The sequence below is a fragment of the Zosterops lateralis genome (assembly GCF_965231275.1).
Source record: "Zosterops lateralis genome assembly, chromosome: 1".
NCBI lineage: Eukaryota > Metazoa > Chordata > Aves > Passeriformes > Zosteropidae > Zosterops > Zosterops lateralis.
Window position 1 is genome coordinate 37,243,624 of NC_139762.1, and position 25,120 is coordinate 37,268,743.

The following is a 25,120-nucleotide window of genomic DNA, read 5'->3' on the forward strand; positions in this document are numbered from 1 at the left end:
ATATGCTTGATCTAGAATAATTGATTGCTGCACAATCTATCACTGTTTATCCCAAACAACAACAAAAAATGGTTACTGGTCAAATATGCAGTATCAAAACATTAATTTATTTTGTTTTAATAGCCTGTATTTTTATTGTACTTTAACAGCAATTAATCAGTGACAGCACCTCTTTTCCATCTACTTTGCTGCTTAGCTCTACTTTTTTAGTGGGGATGTGGGGATGGAACAGAATGCTGTATGTACATAACACATGGTTATTTTAAGTTGCCTAGCACTGAAGAGCCTCTTCTAGGTAATTTTAGGATATATAAGGACAGACATTGAATAAAAACACATGCTTGTAAATAATCATTTTAATGCTTAACTGCCTTTGGGCAGTAACATTGAGGGGTACCTACAGAGGTTATATTATATTGCACACATAATTAAATTAGTTTTTATTCACTGCTGGAATCCAGTGTGCAAAAAAGCAAATGAAATCTCCAAAATAATCACAAGAATGAAACTAATTTCTTTTTTTTTTTTTTTAATAAAACAAAAGCCTTACATATGGGGTAAGAATAAAAGCAGACAACCATGTGATGCAGTATTTTATGACTGCATGCATAGACACATACACACTTTTGAATGAAACGGAGGATCAATAGCTAAACATAATGTTACTACCGAGTCAAAGAATAGTTGGATATCACAGCTACAACACTGCAGGTGATGAAAGAAATATCAATCTCAACAATTTGTCTTCAATGATTATTTCCCCTTTTAAAATAAGAGGAAAGAGATTCAGTGGTACAATGTCTACTTTATGAGTGTAGCTCACTAATCTGTCTACTCTCTGCAGTAACAAATACACTTCTGGCAATAAGGATGAGCTGGAACTGCAGGTAAGCATGTAAACTTTATGATTAAGGTTTTCCTTAGGTTTCTTGTCTCCCCATTTTTTCACCAGCCAATGTCTGTGAAGGGGCCAATGTCTAAATCTCAGAAGCTGTAGTAGGGAAGATGAAATAAGGACATTCCTATCAAAGCACAAGGATGCAATGATTTCTGAAATTAATCTGTGAATTATAAACAAAGAATTATGGAGCACATATTTATAAACTATAGTTCAGCAAACTTATTTTTTAAAGAAAGTGGGTTTTTATACAAATAAGACACAATGCTTGCCTTGGTTGTGCAGCTTCACTGGCATGTGAAAAAGCCTGGTGGTCACAATGTAGGATAAAGACAATGGGAGCTAGAAGTTCATGCATGCCCTAAAAATAAAAAGAAAAGCAAAAGTATATTTAGATTTTCCAGTCTTATAATAGTTCCTAATGCACAGCATAAGGCAGACAGCAATATTAGGTGCAGACTAACTAAAAGCATGAACATTCATTCATACTGTTAACAGAATGGCTTCATAATCAATGGCTTTTATCTTAAATTCTGATTAAATCCAAGTTTATTCTTCTGTAATACATGGAAACAAGTTAGTCTCGCTTTTTCTAACACAACAAATTGGCAATGGTAGGCAACTCTGCACCTGGCAGTTTGCTTCAAGGTCTACATTAATAAATATGAATTTTATTTATGATAATTATAATAATGATCTACAGTACAGAGATCTGCAATAGGGAAAAAAAATGCAAAATTATTTTTTATTTTATGATGTTCCAAAACCATAGATAAAAGTGTAATAGTAGGCTCCAAAGGAGACAAGGGTAGATATTTGGGAAGGAAAATGAAACTTTCATTTCTAAAGACATGAGAATTAAAATGAGGTTTTGGGATTTTGGTTCTCTTTCTTTAAGTTGTTATGTCAATATTCAAAATAAACTCATTAAACACAATGCATGGACGACCTGGGTACTTTTCCATTGCAGGGTACTACTTATATATGCAATCTATATTAAGATACAGAAAAAACACAGAAATATGCAGGAATCAGAACAAAAAAATGGGTGGGCAGTTGAGGACTTGTACTGGCATTAGCAGCATGGCTGGGCCACCCAGGAGAGTTGGGATCCCAGTGTTGGGACTAGAACAGCAGGTATGAGCTACAAAAGCCCTAGGCTGGGGTAGGGGTCAGCCATACAAAAGAAGAGAGGGGAGACCTTTGGTGATGGAAGGGATATGGGATGAAGGATTGAGATCTGTCTGTCTTCCTCTGGACACAAGGATCACCCTAAGGGAATAGAATTCTAGACCTCTTGCCAAAAACACCAGTTACAGCAGGGGCTTGACACCAAGTGCCCAGGCCACCCTGGAGGACCTGGCTCAGGATGGAGTTCTTGCCCAGCTGTAGGAAGAAGAACCTGATGCCAGGAGTGCTCCAGTTCAAGGGTGAAACTACTTCCAAGTAGATCCTCAGCTCCAACTCAGGGGAGTGCTCTGGGCAGACGGGTTCCAGGAAGACTATCTCATCTATCCTGCTGCAGAAGGAGCACTGGTGCTGGTCCATCAAACACATCAACATTTCAGGTTGCTGTCAGGAGTCAGATGACAGCTGATGGGTCCCCTGAGCTGTTCTACTTTTAATGGTTGCAGCTCCAAGCCAGGAAGCCTTTGCACTTGCTTTTCCAGCCTCCTCAGATGTGAACACTGGAAGTGTTACGTGCTTGTGAGCTACACTGCTGCAATGCTGGTATATATCAGTTGATATTCCATACAGCATCTGAGGAGTGTGCAACTCCAGTAAGTTAGCTCATCAGCTTCACATGTACTGAACAGATCCATTAGCTACCAAAACCCTTGAACTTTTATTGGAAGTAATGGGGGTTTTCCTTAAGTGATTCAAACTGACCCGAGAGGGAGATGTGGAAGCCCTCTCTACATCATTAACTATTTTGAGTATGCTTGAGTGCATAGTTTTTGACAATTTTGACAATAGTTTTGATGATCTCTATGTATGACATCAACTGAAATCCTAGGAAATTAAATTTTAATTTCTTCAGGACTAAGATGACTGTTGGAGCCTCAGTGGGAGGGCTGAAGTTCAGATGTTTCTTTTCCTTTCTATTTCTGAACCTTTAGGGACTACTTTAAAAGATGAAGCCTAAAGAGAAATTCAGTTAGGAAAAACAAAATAAATCAAATATAGCCATTTGATTTCAGAAGCTAATGTAAAACACAACAAATGGGTTAGATTACAAATTGTCAAGTTTATTTTATTTATTTTATTTCTTAAAATAATATGGTCATATCAAAAAGAAAGGTCCAGAATTAGACAATATATAAGTGGCAAAAAGATTTAAAAATCAGGGTTGTACTTTCATACATACAGCCCTTGCTTAATTAACAGTTCTGTGTCTAATCTTTTATTCGCCCTGATATACTAAACATGAAATAGGAGAAATGGAAATGCCAAAAAACTTGACTATCTAAAAAAACTACCACCTAAGCTGTAAACATATAAGCAGAAAAAAAAAGAAAGAGGACATAAAATAAGAATTAGTTATAAAAGATAAAAGCACATCACACATTCTTCCAGCATAATAATATATCAACTCTATAATAAAATAGAATCATAATGTGGCTGCCCACATATAACAAAACCAAAACAAACAGATGATGAAATATCAGGATTTCAAAAAGATACCTCTGATCTTTCAGTTACAAGAGTACTTCAAATGTTTAGAGATTTTTAGCTTGGCAAGAAAACCTACCAGTGTAATATGCATACACATATTTTTTCAATGCTACAGTTTACTAAAACTCTTTAGTGTTAATAAATAAGTTGACAGAGCTCAGATAATTTTATGACACTTCCCAGCTACAACAAAATATTGATTTCATAATACAGTCTATGGTTTAGAAAGAAAACCAGAATTATAGCATTTTTACAATGACAAGTGGATCAATGCATTTCATAATTATATTGACTTCTCTGAGGGCAATCAAATCATGAAGAAACAATAGTTAGCCTAGTGATTTTAGCTTAATTTTCACTATTTCCTTTCAGTGTAACTAGGATCAGAATTTTGTCTCCAGTCTTAGAAGAACTCTAAGAGCTGCTTTTACATATTCTTAAGTACAATACACTATTCTCTTTAGATTTTATATTTACAGCTGCCATTTAAAAATTCAGTGATCCCAGGGAAGATTCTGCCTTTAAAATCTGTAAAACAGCTCCACAACATTCTACTCCATTAGAGTAGAGATAGAAAAATATTTTTCCTCATCAAATAAAATGTTCCTTCACGCTGGCCAAAAAACACAGAAACCATAAAACAAAGACAACTTGCATGCATATATGCATATTAAACAAACATTATTGATTGCTTCTTGTAATACTACATGCTGATGCTATGTAATAGATTCAAAAGAATGTTGTAAGTATGCAAATTGTCAAGGATCTATAACTTTTTCCAAATATTTTGGAAGATAACATTGGGCAGGGACAGATGCTGACAGACAGAAGTATCACTCTTCATTCATTGGCCAAGTTTTATAATTCTAATAGCAATTGTATCTTTTGTATGTGGTCATACAAATGAGACAGAAGAATTCTCATGGATGGCAACAGGACCAGTTCCCGTGATGCATATGAAGACAAGGTCCTTAATCTGGGCTTTGTATTCAGGTCACTGTGGAGACAACAACTTGGAGATGGATCTGCTACTGATGAATTAATGGTAGCTTCCATTATTTTCTCAAAAATATTCTAGACTTTGCTGTAGTGGAAATTATTATTATGATGGGAAGTGGGACATGAGTCTGGTAAAAACAGTACATCAGGGAGACTGACTACTAGCTAGGTATTTGATAAAAGAAGAAAAAAACCATATCCTGTCAACTATAGACTATTTATTTTCAGCTAATTCAGAGAAGGGTAATGATGGACATGAAAAAAATATTATGTAGCAAGAGAGGAGCATGAGGATAAAAAGGAGGATCTTACTAATAAGCTAAAAGGAGTATAATTTTTTTAAGAAATACAACCAAACAAACCCACCCTTTTAAAAATGAGGAAAGAAAAAATCAAAGCTCCTAAAAAAAGTAACACCTCCAAAACAAGTGAGGAAACAATAATTTGCTATTTTGTGGACTTGGTACAGCAGCACAAGACTCAGGTGATATACTGAACATGCTTTGAGAGGTTAAATCAACAGTGTTTCATGATTCAAATTAATTTAATCTTTTGAAGTTCCTCTGCTCTTCATTCTGTAGCAACCCCTTCCTGGAACAACCACACTACTGATGCACACTAGTTGAAAACAGAGGTAAAGTTTTCTTTGTCAACAGCCTGTAGGCTCACAAAATTGAACCTGTTCTTTTATCTGCCTATGTTCATTTAGCCCACCAAGCAGTCTTTATTAAAGCTGAGGCATCAGGCAGTCAAAGTTCATTAATACCATTTATATAATCTCTGCAGTTTCAATTAACTCAGCAAGACATTCTACTACATGATAACAGTCTCATTAATTCAATAAAATCCCATAACTATTAACAATATGGTCTATGTTAAACGGGGTGTCACCTAGTAGAAAATAATAGCTTTAACAGCTTGTGATGAAACGCAGTGCTTTTTTTAAAAAAATTTGATCTGGCTAAATATTCCATCCCTATACAGAAAGGTATTATTTCTTGGTAAGGAATCAAGAGGATTTTAAATATGAGCAGAGGGTAATTAAGACCTTTTAAGTCATATCAAAGAGTAAAATAATACTTCTTGTTCAATAAATGATAGACTAAATTAGCTGGAATGTGTTCTTCCATTTCCCCATCATCAGTACTGTGGCCTATACTGACTAGAAAGAGAAGGCTGAATACTGCTAAGTATTTTATTTTAGCAGCACCCTTCAAAATACAGCTCCTAGATCTCAGTTTTATTGTTCTTATGCAAGACTATTCCTTGCTCATTGTCTGTCAAACGAGAAATAACCAGCTGATAGATGTTTCATATGTTTGATAACTATATAGTTTTTTTTTATATGATCTCTAAAAAATCACTTCAGAAGTAAGTGTTCCTTCAATTCACATGCCCTTTGTTTCTATGAAACAACCCTATTCTATGGCTTGAGGATAGGGTGGTCACAGACTATGCCTGAAAGCATAGATTGTTTTATAAAATTCTTCACATTTACTCAATCTCTGTGTTTTTGCCACGACAAATTTTCTATCTACCTAAAGTTGGCTCTTCTACAGTTTATCCTTTGTCCATGCACACACAGAGTAACCCTCAGTTTGTCAGTTTCTACCCAGCCTACAGATAATTGTGTGAAGAAACAAAGACAAATACACTTTGGTTGATACTCTGCATATTGGTCTCGCTATATGAATACAGTATCGTGTTCATAGTTCAAAACCTTCAGAACAAATGTTGAATTAATTAACTTACTAACTCTGTGGATGCAGACTTAGTGCAACTTAGGCTTTCTTTACCATTTTATCAAAAATATTTTGAGCAGACTCTCCTTCAAGTAACTCTGTAAAAGTGGTATTTTGTAGCACCCTTATTTTGTACCACTCCAGAGGATTTTGTCAGCTGCATTGTACTTGGATGCTACAAGGTTAGATAAAGATCTTTTTGCTAACATGCTGCATGGCTTTTACCCTTTGGAGAAGAACTTAAAATATTACATAAAACTTAAAATAGTAAACTTTATCTAAATTTTAGAAGTCACTATGCTTTTTGTTCATTCAGTACCATTTTAAATCCTGCTGTGTACTTTCTTTACCTAAGCAGAGAAAGACGGTCTTTACTTTTTTCTTTCTTAACCAAAGACAAAGACATCTATAAAGAAATTTAAAGTTAGGAAACTTAACAACCTTAAAGAAAACAACTTAAGGTACTGTGTTATGAGGAAAAAGCATATGTTATTCAATGAGCTTACTTACCAACCAGCTGAAAAGCAGCTCTTTGATTATTTCAGCATTATGATACAACTTCAGATACAAGAGAGCTATGTTATTGTCAAACCATATAGAAAATGTTGAGTCAATGAATGCCACCTGTACAGTATTTTCATTACCTGTTTGTAAAGCAACTGCTCATTTTCTCTGGCGTAGCAGAACAGAACATCTGTAAGAATTTTCCTTACATTCTCTTGCTGGAAATACTGCATTTCAGGAAAGCTGAAAATGAAGCAATACAGCAAAAGTAAACAATAGAGTGCACAGAATGTCAGTCGCTGGTCTTCTAGAAGAGGTTGTAGGTAAGAGCCTTTCCCTTGTCTTCTTTCCCACTGCTCTGCACTGATAGAGTTTAATACTTCTAATGACCTGTAACATTTGTTTTGCAACCGAAATTATGAACCATGTTCTTCAATATGCACCAGTCTGCTACACAGGTATGATGATATCACAATTATATTTAAATAACTAATCCCTTTTAATCTCATTAAAGCTAGACATCTGCAAGAATGAAATACAATGGAAGGAATGGAAGAATGGATGAGAATACGTCAGAAGATGCACATACACAAATGTTCAATATTTCTTTCATATTAGAAAAAGTATTATAATTTAATGTCAAGATTATTTAAATATCTCATAATTCACATGAATCCTAAAATCTAGTATCTCTTACTGGTGTCTGTTGCAATACAACACAATTAAACGTTTCACTGTCTTTAACAGCTATTGAAAATAAACCTTACAGTTATAAAATAATCTGGCTGGGCAAATATCCTAAGTGAACCAGAATGAAGCAAACCTTGTGTGAGAATAAGGGAAAAAGGCTTCTGGGAAAATCCTGTTACATGCATACTGGGAAATGTAAGTATTTTCAGTCTGTAACTACTCTGAAGAAACTCTCACCTGTGCATCCTGCTCCTTGACTGTCAGGGGCAGGAAACAGAGTAGTTATGCAGGATGTACTTAAAATTAGAGTAAGTTTGCAAGCAAAGGTGTTTTCATTGCTACTGAAGAAGTAACTAGATGGCAAAAAATGTCACATAAAGCAAACACCCCAACCCACACTGCTCCACAGCTATACAGAGTAATAACAAATAAAATCTGAAAAGGTAGGATACTAAAAAGAAAGAAAATGGTAAAGTTGGACAAAGGAAAACAGAAGAATACTTTAAAAACACATTAACGGTAGGCCTCAGGCTAGAGTGCTGAAATAAAGGTGGTAGTATAGCCAGTTTTAGAATTAAATCACATGGTTTGAAGTAAGATTTCTTCAAATAAATGTCCCAGATCTGAGCTATAATGCTATACTTTAGACCAGATGTATTTAAGGCTATTGTAAAGCCTGCCACAGAGGAATAATATAGGAAATTAGAATAAATTACTTCAGATAAGACTATTAACGTTGCTAATCACTGTGGTCATCTCACAGAGGTGACGACAGGCAAGCACAGAAACAGAACTAATTAAGGCTAGGAAAGTGCTTTGAAATCCTTGGATGAAGGAGCTGAATCAAGAACCAGCGCAGAGAAGACACCCAGGTTTAAACACAGTGATGCTGAGGCCCTGAGAGAGGCACTGGGATGAGAGGCGTAATGCTTTCCTGGCACCTGGTGAAGGTAATGGTAGACCAACATTTGGAAACTTGTATGCACTTGTACTAATCACATTACTGTAAAGGAAGGACACAGCTGAGACCAAAAGTGCATTACAGCAGATGGCAATCGACATAATTTAGGGGTTTGAAGAGATTATTTCTGAAGGACTGTTATTCACGCCTGCCCTATGAAGTTTAGGAAGAGAAGACTAACAAAGAAAACTCAAAAATACACAGAGGTATCTGTGAGGATCTAGTAATATCAGAGATTGTGACAGAAAGGATAATAATGAACTCAGGAATAAGCTGGCTGAAGTATTAATTATAGTAAATGTAAATAGAAAAGATCATGAGGGAACTATAAGTTCAGGATTGATTTTTATGGAAAATGTCATTTTATGATTAAAGCTTTGTTTTAAGAAATACAGAATCTTCAAATCAGCAAGGTAAGAATGCTTTTCATGAACATGAGAATATTATATTTAATTACATCTCTGAGAAAGCCTGCATAAGGACATGGGAATTCTCCTACACTGTTTTACCACAACTCTACAATTAAACAATGGTGCATTCAGGTCCCTGCTTTCTAAAAGTGGAGACCAGCATGAGCCAGATACAGCTTTTTAAAATACTCCTTCAGCTGATGTAGGGGAGCCTGCACCAGAGGCAGCCAGAATTTGACACAGATATTTGAAGAAACAGCCTGGCAAACAAACAAACAAATGGATGCAAAGAACCAAATTTTGTGGCAGACAGAAATGGGAGTCATAATGGATGGATTGCTGTTCCTTACCATCTCGTCCACATGCTGAGGAAGGATGTAGCTGTGCAGTGGCTTTTCCACTACCATTTTTATGTTGGCAATTTAGAATTTTTTTTTTCCTTTTTTGGGAGATGGAGAGTTTGGAACTCCAGCAGTCACCACTACTCATCTTCACACACCTTCCATCACCCTAAACTGTGATTGTTACTCCTGAAGCAGAAGCTAAGTAGACCAATATATAAAAAATACTACTACAAAAGAGAAGAAATCGATCTGACTAGAGGGAATGTCCCCTCGGCATTTTGGTTCCTTAAAACACTGGAGAGAGAAAGAGAGCAAAATCTAGCCATTTGCAACCCTAGATGTACACTGTGATGTCAACAAGTAACCTGGTATTTTGAGTGAAGTGCCTTTGCATCTGCAATCTGCTAATTTCTGTTCCTGCAGAATATTTAAAAAAAAAATTAAAAACACTGATCAGCAATGAGTTGGGACTAACTGAACAATATCCTTTCCTACTTGTAAATATTGGAAACTGTTATTTTTATGCAACGGGCTGAAAATTGCATGACGTTATGAATTGGATTTCTATCACCTGACTTTAGGAAACTAAAGTTTTGTTGGATACTGCTGACCTGGAATCCCTTTATAATTACTGAAGAAAACCGTACCTCTCCACAGTGTGATTCATTAGACAAAAACTCTATTTATACTTTAGGAAAAGATGATTTGTGTGTTAGAGTTCTACAGGCACATAGACTAAAAGTGTGATTAACCCAGCTGTGAGTATCTAGGCTTCAAAGACCGAAGAGTCAGGTGAGATAAGGATTCTCAAAATGCATAGGAACAAACACACATAAACAAACTTTATTCCAGTTACCTTTAGATAGCAAAATCCTGAAGTTTAAACCAATTTAAACCAATACCAATTTTAGGAACCTAATTCAAGCCACTATTCCTGTTTATTGTTACTACACTTCAGGGAATTCTAACAAAAGCATTATAGAGTAATTTTTTTACTGCTTTGATAGCTGGAATTCTGTTTTGTTACTCTCTGTGTAGTTAGCATCACTCTTTACAGCATTATAAAGTTGATGCTGTGGGATGATGGAGGACTGAACTAGATGACAAAGAATATAAAAACATTCATTAAATAAGAAACGGCAGCTAGAAAGTAGTGATTATGGGAAATGAATATAATAATTATTTTAACCTTTAATAAAAAGCATTGTAAATTAATGCTGAATTTTAAACTTTTAAAATTCTAACTCCAGGGATATATTTAAAGAATGTAAATGAAAATAGAGGGGTTTTACATTCTAAAGCTGCAGAATGAAGAATTTACTGCTTTTTAAAATAATAATCGTTTACAAATAGATACATATGTATATGTAAGAATGCATACAATGTTTTATTAGACAAACAAGTGTATATACAAAGTGCATGCATCTTATCAAATGCATTTATGTCACTGATAAATTTTGCTTCTTCATTGCTTGACTTCTTTTGCTATTGATGACACAATATATACTAATTATGTTTCAAGTAGATATTATTTTGTTACAAATACATAAATTAAAATTTCTTTAGTCACTATTACTGATATTAGTGAATACTACTCTGCCACTTGCCCCAGTGAGACCTTGGAATTTGTGTGAATGTGTGTGTATATATATATATATATATATTTAAATAATAGTCTTACATCCACCATAACCTCCATACAAATTTTCATTCTCCAATTATAGTTTAGATACATATATATTTTAATCTTAGAACATCCTGAACTGTTTCCTTTAACAAACAAAAAATACCATCTGTTGTGAGAATGCACATGAAAGTATACTCAGATTTTAATTATACATCTCATGGCAAAATACATTTAAGAATGGGTCTAGGGACGGACATGTAAAATATTCGAAAACCAGACTGCAATGATTTCTTCTGCATGACTTGGTTCCTGTAAATGAAAATGTGTAAGCTTGGGATTTGTAGAATCTACAACTATCATCACTTTTTTTCAAGTTATAAGGAAAAATATTTGCAATACAGTAAAATTTCACATGGTAGCAAACCAGTAATTGAATTTAATTACATTTACACATTACTCAATGCTTTCACTCTGAAAAGAAATATTTTCAGGAACTGAGTGTTCTAACTCAAATAGATTTCTAAACAGGAATGACCTAAGGGCCAAGAGGATGAAAACATAATCATAGTAGTATCAGGACAAATTTTAAAAGGCATATATGACAAATAAATCTAGAATAGTGATAAATAAAAATAGAACCTCTCAACTTCTATACATGAGTGACATTTCTCTTACTAATTAGAAACTGCTTTTTTATTATTGATTGTATTAAATGAATAGAATTAGGAAAGTAATCTGTTTGGTCTTTCATTATGATCATAATTTAGTTAAAAGACCTTTCAGTTTCGCTTATGTTCTCTTTGCTTCATACAGAAAACTACTTTAAATTTCACAAGTAGTACACCTCCTAATATCTTAATTTAGAAGAGCTTTTCTTCAATGATACCAACAAATCTCCAGGATTTAATGTTCAGCTAGATGGTCTCATTTTTAACTCCATGTAAGTTGTAGTTTTATACATTTAATGTATGTTTCTACACATTCATGTCCAACAAACCTGACATTTACAGTAACCAAAGTCAAGAAAACACAATATAATATATACCACATAAAAATGCAGAATATAAAATTATATATAGGAATTTCTCCTAAAGATCTACATACGTTCTCGTCACATCTTGTTCAATCATTGCTCGAAGCTCTTTATCCTGGAAAAATTTATTCCAAAGACTCTGAAATAAGGAAAAAATAATTGTATGAAACCACGACTTCTAATATTTAAGGCTTGTAAACTACATCAGCAAAGTACTGTACAAATATTAACTAATTAATCCTCAACATTCCTGGTAGACAGGTATATTAATATTTTATGGGAGATAAAGAATGTTGGTGACCAGCACAACGTATCTGAGAAAGCCAGTTCGAATCAGAAATAAAATCATTCAAATTCCTGGGTCCTTGTTCTAGGCTCATAGCATTTCCCCACTGGATGGCTGCAGGTTTGTAAGTTACTTGTTTGGGTTCCAGGAAGAATATTTAAAATGACAAAGTCAAACTTATCAGAACCACCAACTCAACTGAAAAAAAATCAGTTGTTCACACAAGGAAAAAGGGCTGTATCACTGGACTGTACCATACTTCTTCTATGAATGTATTGACTTTAATTGGAAGCTGCCACAATATCCATAATAAGAAACCATTTCGAAGTAAGCTAGTTTGGTTTAGTGGAGACAAAATCATATAAGGAGTGTATGATAATCAAATACCTATTACAAAATCTACATAATTCTAATTCACTCTGAAGGCCAAGACTGGCCATTCTAAAAAAATTATGATAGGAAAAGCAAGAGTATTCAAAGCTCATGATCAAAATATAAAGATGTTAAATAAAGGATCTGAAGTAGGTTTAGCTTCTTCTGTAGCTATGCTTATGACCATTTTCGTTCTCTCTCTTTCGTTTCCATGCCTTGCTTACAAATATGTTGTAAAAGCTAACTGGAAAGAAGTCAGAAAGCGCTGTTAATTGTATGCTCCAAAAAATGTATTGGAAACTGTATTCTTTATTGTAAAGGGATGGTAGCTTGATCAAAATACAGATGGAACAAAATTTACAGCAGCCTCCATGTAGTTTAGGTAAATTTCCGGATAGCAGCAGCAGCACCTGTGAATGAAATACAGTATAGAGTCTGTATTTCTTGCCTCCCTGTAAACAATTTTTTGCCATGGTGGCTTATGCTCTACAGAAAGAAAAGAGAAAGTAAATTAATGCTATGGGGAGGGAAGTAAAATAACAAAACCATGTTAATTAGTTGCTATATTTGTGCTACAACTTGGAAAAAAACCCTAAACTTAAAAAATATTTGTATCTTTGATAATGTCTTACATACAGTGAGTACCTTTCTAACCCACAACTCTTTTCATGCATCTAGACCACATTTTGGAACTCCCCTGTCCCTGCTCCCACCCTGCCCCATCAGAGCAGGGGAAGCAAACAGAAGCTGCATTGCAAAAAGGAAAGAAAAATCAGGACACTAAATGGGTGTAACATTAAGTCATGGCAGAGACTCAAAGGCACTTTGTTCTTCAGTCTATGCCTGATTTGGTCAGTGGCTTTGTTTTATAAATTAATCCTCTGCCACATATTCTGACATGTTAACCTTTGCTTTCTGTATCTGAAAGACACCAGAGGCAGAAAGCAGGTTGAGCTACCGTGTATAGTCACAAACTACAGCAGAAATGCTTTAAATCTTTTACATTTGACACAACTTTCTGTCCAGCTGGATGCAAGAATGGTTTGATGATGTGCACAGTCATAACAGCTGCAAAGCTCTCTCCTTCTAAATAAAATAAGGAGCACAGTACCACTCTATAGATGAAGTATGGGCTTCGGTTTGTGGACAAAACAGGACTAGTATCACCAGAGATTGCAGCCAAACAAATTATTTTCATTGCACTAAGTTATTTTAAAAAAATGATTAAAAATAATTTTAATGGTAACATAATTAATACAAAAGCTTAAAGATATGTGCTATAAAATCTTTAAAAGCTTTTCAGGTATAACAAAATGCAGTAAAAAAAATTTTCGAGGCTGAGCAATCTTCCAGACAAGGTACTTCAGTGTTCTGTTAACAGCATTCACTTCATATTGACGGTTTAAACACTCCTTAAAAGCATATCAGTTAATTATAGTCCAGCACTGATTTTTTGTTTACCACAGCCTTCCCTGAGTTAAGCTCTAAAAATCAGAATATTAGCCTGGAAATGAGCATTTCCAGTTGTTCAGCAAAACCTGTGGAACAATTGTTAACACAAGTCAGTTTGGACATTTAGGAGGGAGATTTTAGCACCTGCCATTTTGCCTGCTTCAGCAAGAACTCACTTGTTTGAAGAAGATGAGAATTTTAGTAGCATGTGTTGGGTTAACTTACCCCCTCGTCCTGAGAGAGTGGGTTGTTGATTATCAGATCTTGCTGTCCTGCTTTCCGAGGGTTGGTAATGTGCTGGGTAAAAACAGGAAAAAGAAATCAAATCCTCTCCTGTTATTTTACAAATGCTAATGTATATGCCAAAGTATGAGAACCTATGTTGTACCAACTTACAATTTCTTTGATCTTATTGTAAGAAGTTCTTAAATCTGAAGTGGTTTTAATCCATTGACTTCTATCTTGCGGTAGAACGTCCAGAAATAACTATTAGCAAAACAAAATAAATTCATTAAGTTTCATCAGTTTTACATAGCTTTTCATATAAATCCTACCAGACAGCATAAACCACCCCAGAAAGAAAGCAAAAAGCTATAAAATACTTCTAGTTTTAGTGCATTCTAGTCCATTAATAAGTAGCTAGAAACATCAGCAGTTCTACAGTGCAAAATTCAGCATTAAAGTCAACTGAAGCCACAAACTCAAGCTTGTAAACTGTTACAGCTTCAGTGAAATTGATGGTGACTTACAAGGCAGAAACAAAATGGAAAGATGTGAAAAGTAATATACAAAACTTGAAGCTATGTATGTGACATTGACGACCTAATGCAACGTGCTCAAAATGAACCACAAATGCAGAGCTGGATTGAAGCACTGAGGGATATACCCAATATAAGAAACAAAACATGCTCTAGAATTCTGCAAGACAGAGTCAGTTTTGCAGAAAGTCCTTGAGAATGCCTACATCTCAGTTTTTACTGGTCTCTTTAAAAAGGGTTAGAAAGAAACATGCAGTGCAAAATACTATTTAATTGCATTTGAAGCAAGCTAAAGCCTCAGTATTTCCTTGCTTTTTCAGTGTTTTTATTTGCACTTTGTAAAGTGTTAAGAAACAGTAATACTGACAAACAGAAGTAATGACTAACAAAAAACATTCCTATATTACTAAGAAAACTTCTAAAATTTCAGAACTTGCCCCAGTGCATATTGGGATAAGCAAATAAACCCTGCCTTATTTCTAAAATAAAAGCACTCCTTGATTTAATTAGTAGACAGAGAAGGACTTGATGTTTGTGTTAGTTCAGGGCTTTGAATTATTATGGCCTCCTAATTTAGAGACTTAAAAAAAACCAAACTGGTAAAACAATGCAGGTGGCATATATTTATATATGTTGAATAAAATATTTCATTAACTTTAAACTAATTCAATGCTACAAACATTTCAAATTTCAAACATTTGCTTTCTTTCATTCATATATAAGGAGTATTTTTAATTTCTTTTTATAGGTCTCTGTGCCAAAGCAATGGTTGAGAAATTCCAGGTGAGGTAATTTAAATGATCAGTATTAACACACAGTAGTAATACTCTACTAGAAAAAAATTCTCTACTATCAGAGTTAGTGCAGAACAGAAGACTTGATATTTCTGCAACCAAATGCATTTGGACTTTATAGAGCAACCCAGTATTACCTTGCTTTCTTTCTTCCTTCCTTCCCCTGCTACTTTAAAAACAAAACCCAAAAACTCCCAAGGTGCTGTTATGCTTTTGGAAGACCTTGCTTCCCTCTTCATCCAGCCCTTACAAGAGTAATTGGTCTTAATTTTTCATTTCACTGGGAAAACCAGCTAGCAGAAGCATCAGACTGATTTTAAAGCAGTCCCAAATTGCACAAAACAGTAATTTCTTTAGACTAATTCCCTATCTATTTCCAGTGCATGACTTCCCTGCACAGATACTGAGAGGAGAGATGGCTGTGTGGCACTCAATTCTAAAGGTATCACCAGCACAAAGATACACTTTCCCAGGATTCTTTTGCTATTACCAGCAATTCAGCTTTAAAACAACTTGATGTGGTTAGCAAATGTCCTATGAATTATAAAAATGAGTAGGAAAACATTGGGATGAAGTCTCTTGGAAAATTCATGATTCTTTGCATCAATAATCTTCCAGCGCATCAGGTAATGTGTTGATATATTGCAACCACAAACTGTAAATAAATATTTTCTCTTCTTACCTTCCAGCAAACACTACGGAACCTGCTGCTTCTCAGCTGCCCATTAATCCCCTTCAGCCGTATAGTTGCCAAGTAATTGTTGTTTACAAATAGTTCTTCCCATTCTTTACTGAAAAAGCAAAAGGAATGAACATTTAACAACAACAACAAAAAAGGCTTAGCTGATTTAAGAACTATATGACACTACACAATTTTGGATAAGTAGAGGAAAGCAACTTTTTAAAATGTATATATTTAGTTGTGTACCACTTCTAAACGCATGGCTGTTTTTTTGGACACATTTCTTCTTTGGATTTAATGAATATGTAGATCGCTATAATTATGCCAGCTACTGAAATTCATAATGTCTATGGAGGCTATTCCATTTCCTCTAAAATGTTGGTACTGCAGTTCAGTGAATAAACAAGAAAAATGAATATTAATATAAGCACATTCATGTTTCAGCTGTAGACAAAGAAGTACCTATTCCAAAAATATGCAACAGAAAAGTACACTGTTGACTGTATTAGCTCTTCACATGACGTATTTGCTTAAATGAACCTTCTTTTCTTCTTAATGTCAAGCTGGGCAGTTAAGCATCATAGAAGATGACTTTCTTTAACATTTAGCGCTATTTACTATTGAAATCACTCCTACTTCTTTCTACATGATCAGTTTTAAAATTTTAACAGGTGCTAGCAAATTTAAAAAAACATCAAAAAATTAAAAAGCCTCACTGTATAAACTGTTAAAGGCAAGCTTGAGTACCTTGCAGTACCTATGGCTGACTAGATAAACAACCTAAATATGCCTCCCAGGCATGCAGGCACCAGGGGCCTAACACCTGTGCCTCATTAATATACAAGTAAATCTGCTCTACTGGGAAACAATTGGAAATTAATTGTCCCAAACCATCTACTGAGTTTGAATAAAAGAATTAAACCTATATTTCCTGCAATTTTTACTGAAATGAATCTCAAGAATAGTTTAAGCCATCTTATAGTCTTAGTAGCCCAAGACTTGCTCACAGACTTTTTGCAGCCATCCTAAAATACAAAGGGCAATTTCAAGGTAAGGAGCTGGGTTATGTGCAAGGAAATGTGTTTCAGATTTATTTTCAATGCATGTCCTTAAGGTGAACATCTCCTCCTCCCCCTGTCACATGGGAGACTATTACTTCTCCCTGGGAGACCAAATGAAACCAGGAAGAGGGAAACTACTATTATGACTCCAGGCTAAGATCTCACCACATTTACTTCGCTAAGGAGGGTCACATAGCGGGTTATACTAAATACCAGCAAACTCTGGTTTTGCAAATTGCCCTAAATATATGCAAGAAGAAGTTAGATAGTTTTTAGCCTTTTAAGCTAGGTTGGGAGAATGAGTTTTTTAAAATAGAATTGTAAGATACAGTTGCTGAGAACTGAGGAATGGACTTGGCAAGCCAGGAAATTATGGTCCTCTTCCTTTGTGACAGGAGCAAGCTCATGATTCATGTTGAGACCAGAAGTCCTGTGTTTGTGAATGCTCCACCTTTCAGCTAGGACCATATTCTTTTTAAAAAAAGTGTTTACTTCTGGGTCTTGATCATTATTACTTTGAAAAGCGAAGGTTTTCCAGATAAGAGCAAAGATGACTGCAGCAGTGTTAGATTGCAAGGTTCAGGGCTGCCTTTAGCTTCTCCCAACTGCCAGTAACCCCACGTGACCAAAAGAGCAGCAAGTCATTCTAATGGTGTGGAGCAGCTTCCTTCACTCCTCTCACATCCCCCTATCTCCAAGTCAGAAAGACTATTTGGTCATTTTTTGTCTCCTTGTCTCCCACACATCCTCACCTTCTGCAGGGAGCTGCCTACGATTGTTTACCATGATTCTGTCTCCTTTAAATACAACGTATGGTATATAGCAGACACAGCTTGAGAAAAATCTGGCCCTTTCTTTCACAGTCACTTATACTTCAGTAACTACAGTATATTATGTCTATCTAAATAACCCTCCTGTTTCTATCACATATAATATTCTTCATTTGCCATTGTAAATTTTGTAGCATCATTGGCCATTATTACTCCTGCCAAGCCGCCTCCCTTAGGTAGCTATGTTTCAAGAGTGACACATTCCCCTGTGCACACAACAGGTCAGAATCTGAAGCTATTCACATTGTTCTGCAAGTGGATGACATTCCCACAATGTCTTTGAAAATGCCAGTGTGTCAGCTGAGTTAGCAAAAGGTTTCAACTAGTGCAACTGTGAAAAGAAAGAACAGAGAGGAAAGAAATTCTTCAGGTTATTTTTCTCACCAGCTGCTGGAAGTGATTGCTACACAGTAAGAAAGTAATTTCAACACTTCTGAAATTGTATTAGTGCAGATATTATGCCTTAAAAAAAAAAAAGTAATGCAATTCCAAACACGTTTTGAACCAAATTACTTTTAAAACCGCCAAAAGAAATTTGGCAAGATCCTATCTCCTCTGCATTCCCCCTTGGCTGTTAGGATCACAAAAAAAGTTATAAGCAACTGAAAAAGAAATTACTTGGAAGCTGGAATCTGCCTCAGTTTTAGTAGAGCTGAATGATATTTAAAATCCTGTCTAAACAGAATTCACAAATTCATTTCTCCACTATTTTGAATGAAGACTTATAAATTAAGCTTTACAATTCTAGAGACTTTTAATAGTGGTAACACTGTATAATATGAACAAGCAATCAATTCTAAAAAGACAATATTTAAAATTGTATAGCTGTACTATGTAATATAATATCTAAGAGCCTTGTTAACCCAGGATTGCAGAAAACCCACCAGTCAACATGAAATGAGCAATGAAGATTGGAACTCAAGCCTACCACATTCCATTTGCTTCACTAAGTGAAGGACTTCAAGAGCTAATTGGAACCACCTAAACTAAGAATAAGCATATGCATTTACTTTTAATCAGTAAATAGAGAATTAAATGCATGATCCTGTGTTATACCACCTGTAGACTGTACAATTAAAGGCAAATATCAATGTTAATGTTTTCTGATTATTTTGTAAATATTTTTCATTTTAGATTCTTATTGAGTATCCTGTCTAATGTACTATTGCGCATGTCGTAAAGTCTTCATAATAATAATAAATACATATAAGGCCTTGCTGTGGCTTGACACTGGCCCAATGCCAGGCACTCACAAAAACCACTCACTCATTCTCCCCTGCCACAGCTGGGCAGAGGAGAGAAAAAAAAATTGAGCTGAGTTGAGATAAGGACCAGGAGAAAACACTTCAAGGGCAAAACAGCCTCTAAGTTGCAAAGTGATTTTACTACTAACAGAGGAGGATAATGAGAAATAAAACAAGCCTTTAAAACATCTTTTCTTCCCCCAACCCCTCACTCCTTCCTCCACTGACAGTGCAGGGAAACAGGGCATGGGAGTTTTGGTCATTTTGTCCTCCAAGGTTTTCCTCCACTCCTCTGAGAGAGGAATCCTTCACCTGTGAGACTGTGGGGTCCCTCCCATGGGTGACAATTCTCCATAAACTTCTCCGGTGCAGGTCCACATTCATGAGCAGCAGCCAAACCACACCTGCTGCAACATGTGAGTCCCTCCTGTGGGCAGAAATTCATGCTAAAATTGTCGTGGCGTAGGTCTCTCTTTCCATAGGGTGCAATCCTCCAAGGACAGGCTGCACCAGCCTAGAAGCATGGGCCCTCTCTCTCCACTGGGTCTCCCACTGTACCACAGCCTCCTCCAGGTATCCACCCACTCCGGCATGGGCAGCTCCCTGATGCGCTGAAGGTGGATCTCTGCATCCCCTGTGGATCCCCATGGGCTGCAGGGGCACAGCTGCTTCACCATGGTCCCACTATAGCCTGCAAAGGAATCTCAGTTCCAGGGTCTGGAGCACCTCCTGCCCCTCCTTCTGCACTGACCTTGGTGTCTCCATGTTGCTCTCCCTCACATGTTCTCACCTCCTCCTGTTCTCTGACTATAAGAAAAACTGTGTGTGCACCACCTTGTTTTGATTTTCTTCTTATCACAGAGGTGTTACCAACCTCTCTAATTGTCTCAGCTTTGGCCAGCAGCATGTCCACGTTCAGAGCCATCAGGGATCGGCTGTGCTGGACATGGTGGAAGCTTCCAGCAGTTTCTCACAGAAGCCACCTTTGTGGCCTGCCCTGCTACCAATAACCAGGCTGTGCCAAATCAATCCAGACCTCAATGAGAAAGAAATTACTGAAGTAATAGTTCTTTAAGAAACTTAATTTCATATATGTTATCTTTGCAGTAGTTGTCCAATGTAAAATATCTACTGGCATGAGTTAGGGATAGTTGCATTACTTCAAAGTGGGAAAAGTGCTCAATATGTATGAAAGAAAGAAAAAACAGGCAAATCAATGAAGGAATTAATTCTGCAAGATTTGTTCATAATTCTCATCTGTTCCTTTCCATCTTTTGAAACATGTACTTATGTCATAACCACAAGAGTTTAAATCTCTCTGCCAAAGAATTGTATACTGGGTTTTGCTCTAAGACATACATGCTTTCTTTCTTATAAGAAATGAGGTTGACCTCTGAGCAAACCATATAGAGAAGTCTATTTTTCTTTCTTTTCAACAGGATATGATTTGTAGGTATGATTCTTGTTAAGGCAATTACAAGCATCAGATTTTCAGATACAGAAGTCTGAAGCCTGGAACGGAAATGTTCCTCTCAGTTGACTGTTAGTAGAGATCACAACTCTAGAAGGACTTTACAGCAGAAAGTCTAAGTAAAATTCTACATGCACTTAAATAGCATTTTTGAAAAGGTATGTGAATCTCTAGGGTCTAACATCTTACTAAAAGTCACCAGAATCCCACTATTGCTTATCTATAGAGGAACGAGCACCTATAAATTCTTTCAGAATGTAAGACACCGATAATATAAAAATATGCCTAGGAAATAAGTCTGAAATTCAAATAGTTCCCAGAGCTTTACTGAGGCAACATTGAGCTGGTGCATGTTGGGGAGAGGTGACAAAAACTTTCTTCCACTGATAGGCAGAAGCAGAACACCTGCCTCTGGCTCTGCTGCTAAATTTCTATCTGCAGTGTAATGGTAAAACCAATACAGCAAGCACAGATATGCAGAAGAATGCAATGGGTAGCCCATTAAGGCTCCTTACAAAATACATACTCTATTCAGAAGAGGAAGAAATACAATTGAGGGAGACTGGTCTAGCACAGACTACCACTGCTATCACTTAGCTTCTGCATTTACTGACTTAGAGGATACAGCTGGTGCAATGTATGAATGCAGATCCTGCCAAAGTCTAAAACTTTGAAGTAAGAAATATTTTCATACTATCATGTTCAAACAACACCAAAACTCTGTGGAAGACACTAAAACCCATAGAAATGTAAAAATGTGAAGAACCACATGAAACTACAATCTATGTCACTGAAAATGGGCAAAAGATTCAGTTCTGGGACTGCAGTGCCTGAGATCTACCAGGTAAATATTACTGTCCATAATTCACTTCCATGTGCAATTGTAGTTAACAAAGTAACAGTATCTACTGGGTAACCAGATAGTGTATATTATTATTGTGTCTTGTGCATCTTTGAAATATTTCATGCAAGTGTTGAAATCTCTTTTTTTTTTTTTTTTTTGAGTCCTTGAAGAAACAAGACAAATTTGATATTTACAACAACATTTAGATAACAAAGAATATTCCTCAGTCTGTGGAAGAACACTGCTATACTACTGAAACATTTGCATACATATTTAGGATTTCAATCCAAATCTCAAGCTTATTCCATCCTCTAAACCAATATTAAAGGATAAAATGGATAGCCTCAGAGAGATCCAAAGAAAATTCCTGAGCAGTGCTGCTTGTATTGGCAAAATCACCTTAAAACAATGGCATGTGTGCTTCCAGAAAAACCAATTTCACAATTTTTATACTGGTTTTCATCTTCAGAATATGCTTTTTAAAATGCTGAGACCCAAACTCGGCTCCTCAGGGGCACTCAATGAAGCAACAGGCTACTGAACAGGCCATCAAAAGAAAACCAGTTCTCAAATTATTGTGTCATATGTTTTGCAATATGAGGTCTTTATTGATAGGAACATCAAGTATCTATATTTAAATAGAGGCAACAACTCCTTTCAAACATACTGCATAAATCCAAGAAACATGCATAGTTTGTATTATTTATTATGTCATAAAATCAACAGTTGAGAAAAAAGTGAGGCAACTGCCAGGAATGTAATAAAGACAGAGTTAATTCTATAAAAACAGAGGAAAAAATTCAATTGAAAGGTAGTATCAAGTAATAAGAAGCAGAGTTTCTAAAAAACATTTCTGAAACATACAGATTTTTATTTGCTACCCTGAAAATCCACTTGACAGCTTTAATGTGAAGGCTTATCAGTCTGCTTGGAAAATACATGTATTTTCCTCTGTTTCTCAAAGTCCTGCCTCAGGATACGTGGCAGAGCTAACAGCCATGTAAGTGTGAATATGCATGGCTGTGTTGCTGGAAGGCTGAACATTCAAAGGGCAGATTTTTCTAAACAGTTCAGGTTTCATCTACTTTTGGCTGACATACAGTTAAAAAGGTTTGTGTGAAGAAAGGTAAAATCACTTTCTTAAGGCAAACATTCCAGCAAATAAAGTTATTAGTTAGCTATGCTCTTTAAGCTACCAGTGTGTGTGTAGCACAGCTCAGGGAACTGAAATAAGGCGGCACTGGCAGCAGGATGCTCTTCCAGCACCCTTCCTCACGTCTGACACAGAACCCCAAGATAACGTTCTCCATATTCCAAATTGTCCACTTTGCCTTGGTGGTTATCAGCCAAAGAGCCAAGTTTGGCCTTTGGAGAGCACATAATTTCCAACCTTTTACCAGTTCAGCTTTTAAAGAAGAATTTTTGTTAAAGCCATTTCAAAGTCTAAATTTCACCAGCACATTTTCCTCTACTCATTACTTTCTGCATATATTTACAGAATGGTGAGACAAAATGTACTATTATGTTCAACTATTTTTATTTTTGTATTGCAACTGAGTTTGCCGGTTGCAGGGTGAAAGCTTTCTGGTTTAAATCCCCCAATACCTTTGAAATCCTTTGCATGTACATGTAGAACATTTGCTTCCTACTTCTTCTGACTACAGAGTTCCCTTGTGCTGTTTTACCCTTCTGCTCATACCCACAGTTAGGCAGAGCTCTGTGAATTGTGTGTGTTCACATGCATGCAGCCTTGTTATACAAACATGCATTTGCTAAAGAAAAGGTAAGAGCTTCCTGTAGGACACAACAGAAGTTAAAAGCTACAGCTCTACAAATCATCCAAATAAAGATCAGATGTAATAGTGCCTCCTGACATTCAGATGGAACCTCTTGTTGCTGGATGTCACTGTAAAGAGCAGTCTCTGTGTCCCTTCTACCCTTCACTTAGATACTTGCAGACGTCAAAAAGATGCCCTGAGCCTTCTCTTTTCCAGGTTGACAATTCCCACTTCTCTCAGTCTTTGCTCACAGAAGAGCTGCTCCAGTTCCTTCACCATCTTAGCAGCCCTTCGCTAGGCACTCTCCAGTATGTCCACATCTTTCTTGTAAAGGGGAGCCCAGCACTGACCACAGTGCTCCAGGTATGGATTACAGGGGAAGGACTACGAACTCTGATCTGCTGGCAGCACTGCTCCTAATTCATCTCAGGATACTATTAGCTTTCTATGGTGCAACGGAACATTGGTGACTCATGTTCAAGTTGATGCCTGCCAGGACCCCCAGGTCCTTTTTCCAGCCCCCAGCATATTACCTGCTTCTCTATCTTCCCTGAGGCCAAGGTGCAGCTAACTGGCCTATTTCCCTGCATCCTCCTTAGCTTTCTTGAAAATTCCCCCCTGTCCTCAGTCACATCTCCCAGTTGCCACCAAAGTCTGAAGAATATTGTGAGTGGAAAAGTAAAAGAAATTCATAATGAAAACCACTTTAAATATCAGTAAGGGAAGATATGGCATCAGTTGATGTGGTGTCAGTGGTATGTCAGTGTTATATATGCTGATTTTCAAGTACAACAAAATAAATTAAGAGCAAACTAAAATTTTCACTGGCTTTCCATGGATTTTAAAAATTACCATTCTCTCTTCCATGGTCTCTCTTCACAATCTAAGTCTTTCCTTCTTGCAGCCAATCCATAAAAAAAGCATTCTACCAACAAAAGATGTTGGTAACTCAATCCTTCCTTTCTGATTCTCTGTCAAAAGCATCTCAAGCTTTAAGTAAATGCCTTAAATTTGCTTTTCCCTATTACATTGAATAAAACCAGAAAACAAGTCTATATTACCATTTCTATGTCTTTAGAAAGTAATATAATTTTCACTGGAAAAATTAAAAAAATCTACCATTTATGTGTGTTGAAATGTTTGTATCTTAGAAAAAGTTACTGAATATAGGTTTTTAGTTCCTTAATGACATTTTCTTCTTCCTTGTCTTATGATATCCTTTGCTAATTCCTTAGGACACCAGGCAAGGAAATCAGCAAGGATCAGCTATGGAAGGAAGAAGTATATAACAGAAATTTGAGAAGACAGAGATGGAAATTATGTAAGTCTCTTTAAAGGGGAAAAAAAAAAGGAAAGTGATTTTAAAATAATTCAGAGAAAATCAGAGATCTTCTAAGCTTTTAATAGGTATGACAGTGATTTTCCAGGATTTGAAGTAAAAAAGTCTGCTGGAGGAAACCTGGGATCAGTGCAAACAGTCATTTCCTCTCGCTGGAAAAAGGAGATCTGCAGGACGGAATTCCTAACAACATCACAAACACTGACAAAATGAGTGTACTGGCACAGACTACCACATCCAGAGAAAAATTCTTAGCACATTATGAACATGATCATTCAGAGGAATCGAGGAGAGAGTTTACACGCTCTCGGACAAAATTAACTTG

The 25,120-nt window shown here is 36.1% G+C and overlaps 1 protein-coding gene across 6 annotated transcripts in view; it reads right to left on the reverse strand.

Annotated features, from left to right (window-relative positions):
- TBC1D5 (TBC1 domain family member 5) overlaps positions 1-25,120 on the reverse strand; it is a 315,300-nt gene that overhangs the window by 125,982 nt on the left and 164,198 nt on the right. For all 6 annotated transcript variants that reach the window (XM_083858412.1, XM_083858415.1, XM_083858416.1 and 3 more), the window contains 6 exons: positions 16,229-16,337; positions 14,391-14,480; positions 14,220-14,291; positions 11,956-12,023; positions 6,960-7,062; positions 1,171-1,259 (listed from right to left, as the gene is read on the reverse strand). In XM_083858412.1, the coding sequence (XP_083714538.1) occupies positions 1,171-1,259; positions 6,960-7,062; positions 11,956-12,023; positions 14,220-14,291; positions 14,391-14,480; positions 16,229-16,337 (531 nt within the window). The remainder of the gene's footprint in view (positions 1-1,170; positions 1,260-6,959; positions 7,063-11,955; positions 12,024-14,219; positions 14,292-14,390; positions 14,481-16,228; positions 16,338-25,120) is intronic.